The sequence below is a fragment of the Styela clava genome, chromosome 6 (genome assembly GCF_964204865.1).
Source record: "Styela clava chromosome 6, kaStyClav1.hap1.2, whole genome shotgun sequence".
Classification (NCBI taxonomy): domain Eukaryota; kingdom Metazoa; phylum Chordata; class Ascidiacea; order Stolidobranchia; family Styelidae; genus Styela; species Styela clava.
Genome location: NC_135255.1, coordinates 2,656,144 through 2,658,382, shown reverse-complemented (window position 1 = coordinate 2,658,382; position 2,239 = coordinate 2,656,144). Strand labels below are relative to the sequence as shown.

General features: G+C 34.0%; 1 protein-coding gene across 1 annotated transcript; it reads right to left on the bottom strand.

Annotated features, from left to right (window-relative positions):
• Positions 1-270: 270 nt before the first annotated feature.
• LOC120331910 (lactadherin-like) lies at positions 271-2,229 on the bottom strand. Its single transcript, XM_039399089.2, has 4 exons — positions 2,008-2,229; positions 1,240-1,392; positions 881-1,047; positions 271-597 (listed from the first exon to the last, which is right to left on the bottom strand). The coding sequence occupies exons 1-4, from the start codon at positions 2,162-2,164 to the stop codon at positions 445-447; spliced, it is 630 nt and encodes a 209-aa protein (XP_039255023.1). The 5' UTR covers positions 2,165-2,229; the 3' UTR covers positions 271-444.
• Positions 2,230-2,239: the final 10 nt, after the last annotated feature.

Genomic DNA, 2,239 nt, shown 5'->3' with positions numbered 1-2,239 from the left:
TCCTTTTGTATGTCAGCAGTGGTGTCATTTACCGCTGTCTTATTCTGTGCCCATGTCAACACATTAAATAAGACAGTCGAGGTAACTAACGCGTGTGTCAACTAATCACGTATGACCCTCCGTGTTCGCGGTTTCCAACCAAATACTGAAACACGACTCTCAACATGACTGGTTAAATATTATCCAGAAAACATACCCAGATTTTGGTAAGTTCTCCACATACATATTACTATGTCACGCTGAGATCTAAAATTTTATTCAATAGTAATATAATTTGATTCAATTTTATATTTCAAGTTGTATAACATTGACGACTCAAGACGTTTAACAATCACTTAAATTCAATGAAATATTACTTTCCCAATAATAGACCAGAGACAGGAAAATAACCGGAAAATCATGTGGTTTGGCTTGGTATGATATGGTTTATATCTGAGTATTAGATCAATACAAATCTGCGCATTGACCTTTGATGACCTCAAATCTCATACTCATGTGTTTATACCATGATTGTGGGTAAATACGTATGTATCTGCAATGCAGGTGTCCAAATTTCTGCACCGATCTATCATTTTGGTTTTTGTTTCCTGTGAAGATCTATAAAAATAGAATAAATTTTAAAGTTTCACAAAATTTCCTCTTATAATATTTAATATTTCCAACACAGAAAAGTAACCGATAATTTTTGCTTCGGGGGTCCATTTTTATCTTTATCTTGAATTGAGTTACTGTGAACGTTTCCGACTCCTTCATCTGGCAAGCATTATGCAAGCGGAGTAGAGATGCCGTTAAATACAAATTGACTGTGACAAATGTGATATGTGTCCGATGGACGCCATAAAACTTCAAACCAGTTAATTAAAAAAAATGAAGTAAATACCTTGTCTTTTCCTGCTTCCTGTATAGGTGCCAGAGTTGCTTGTGTTTCACCGCAATGGACTTTGTAAGTCCTTACCCATTGATCAGATGAAGGTCTGCCTTGAGTAATTATTCCACTGACAGATGTAACTTGTCCTAAATCAACCATAATCCACTGTCCGACAGCATCTGTAGTTAAATTTCAATTATTTAGTCAAAAATGTCATCAAAAAACTCAACACCAATTGAATAACTTTAGAACAAATTCAGCGAAAAACGGTGACATTTGTAAATGTTTGACACGCCTTCCTTTATTTAACGTAAACATTGTAACGAAATAAACTGGTTAAGTGTGTATCGATAAAGCTAAAAAGCAATTACTAGTCTTGGATGACCATGCTCCTCGTTTGTGTCCAATTTGTTGATTGTCGAGTCTGCCTTGATCGCTGGCGTGATTTGTGTCCCAATCTGATGATGACGAAAGTGCATCATCTTTCAGTACGTGTCCTTTCAGGCCAACAAAGCATGTTGCATCTGCAATAAATTTGTTAAATACCAAAGATTGTAATATATTATTAGTATTTATTACTATTTTATTTTAATTCATTTTGAAATAATTTTATGATTGCTGTAGATATATATCATACTAAACGTCTATTTTTTGGTTTGCGTCTAATTTGATTTCACAACCCAAACTTAACACCGCAACGGGTCCTTTTATACTTTTATGCCTACCAAACCGAGTGAAACTGCTGCTAAACTGCAACTCATTGCGACTAGGTGATATATTTTATATAGTCCACGCACGTTTAGCAAACCTGAAACAAACTGTTCTGGGCTATTAATATTTCCAAGTATTAACTTTTATTTTACAAGATATCCCTGTCTAAATAGGTTAGAAAGTTAAAAAATGGCAGATGTTCTGAAAAGACAATTTTTTGATGAAACAAGATAACAACGAAAAGATATTCCTAATATAATCTCGAGTTTTATATTCAAAAACATTGCATCAATTATTATTTATTTTAAAAAGATAACATTTTCTCAATTGAGACTGTGGAAAATTTCTAGCGCTTGTTGTTTTTGTTTCAAAAGGCCAAATTCGATTCAAAAACTTTTTATGAAATTTGAAAAAAAATGTACAGTTACCTTGTAACAAATTCACTTGTCTGAACAGTCTCCCAAACGCTTGATCTGGTGTTTGACTCATTAGAACTTGAGAAATGTATTCGGCAAAATCCATGGGTGCGCCCATGCCATTATGAAACGCTAGAGTAATAATAACTGCAACGGGGAGAAAATTCATCTTCTTGTATTCAGGTATTCTTCTTGCCGAACGTTTGATGCTCTATAAAAACTGTTGTTCTTATATAGTCGCTTT

What these genes read in the sequence shown, in the direction of transcription:
- LOC120331910 (XM_039399089.2), bottom strand. Translation starts at nt 2,164, where the DNA reads ATGAATTTTCTCCCCGTTGCAGTTATTATTACTCTAGCGTTTCATAAT. An exon ending in ACAAGTGAATTTGTTACAAG is followed by an intron (nt 1,393 to 2,007) that starts GTAACTGTACAT and finishes AATTTATTGCAG; the next exon opens with ATGCAACATGCTTTGTTGGC. An exon ending in AGCATGGTCATCCAAGACTA is followed by an intron (nt 1,048 to 1,239) that starts GTAATTGCTTTT and finishes ATTTAACTACAG; the next exon opens with ATGCTGTCGGACAGTGGATT.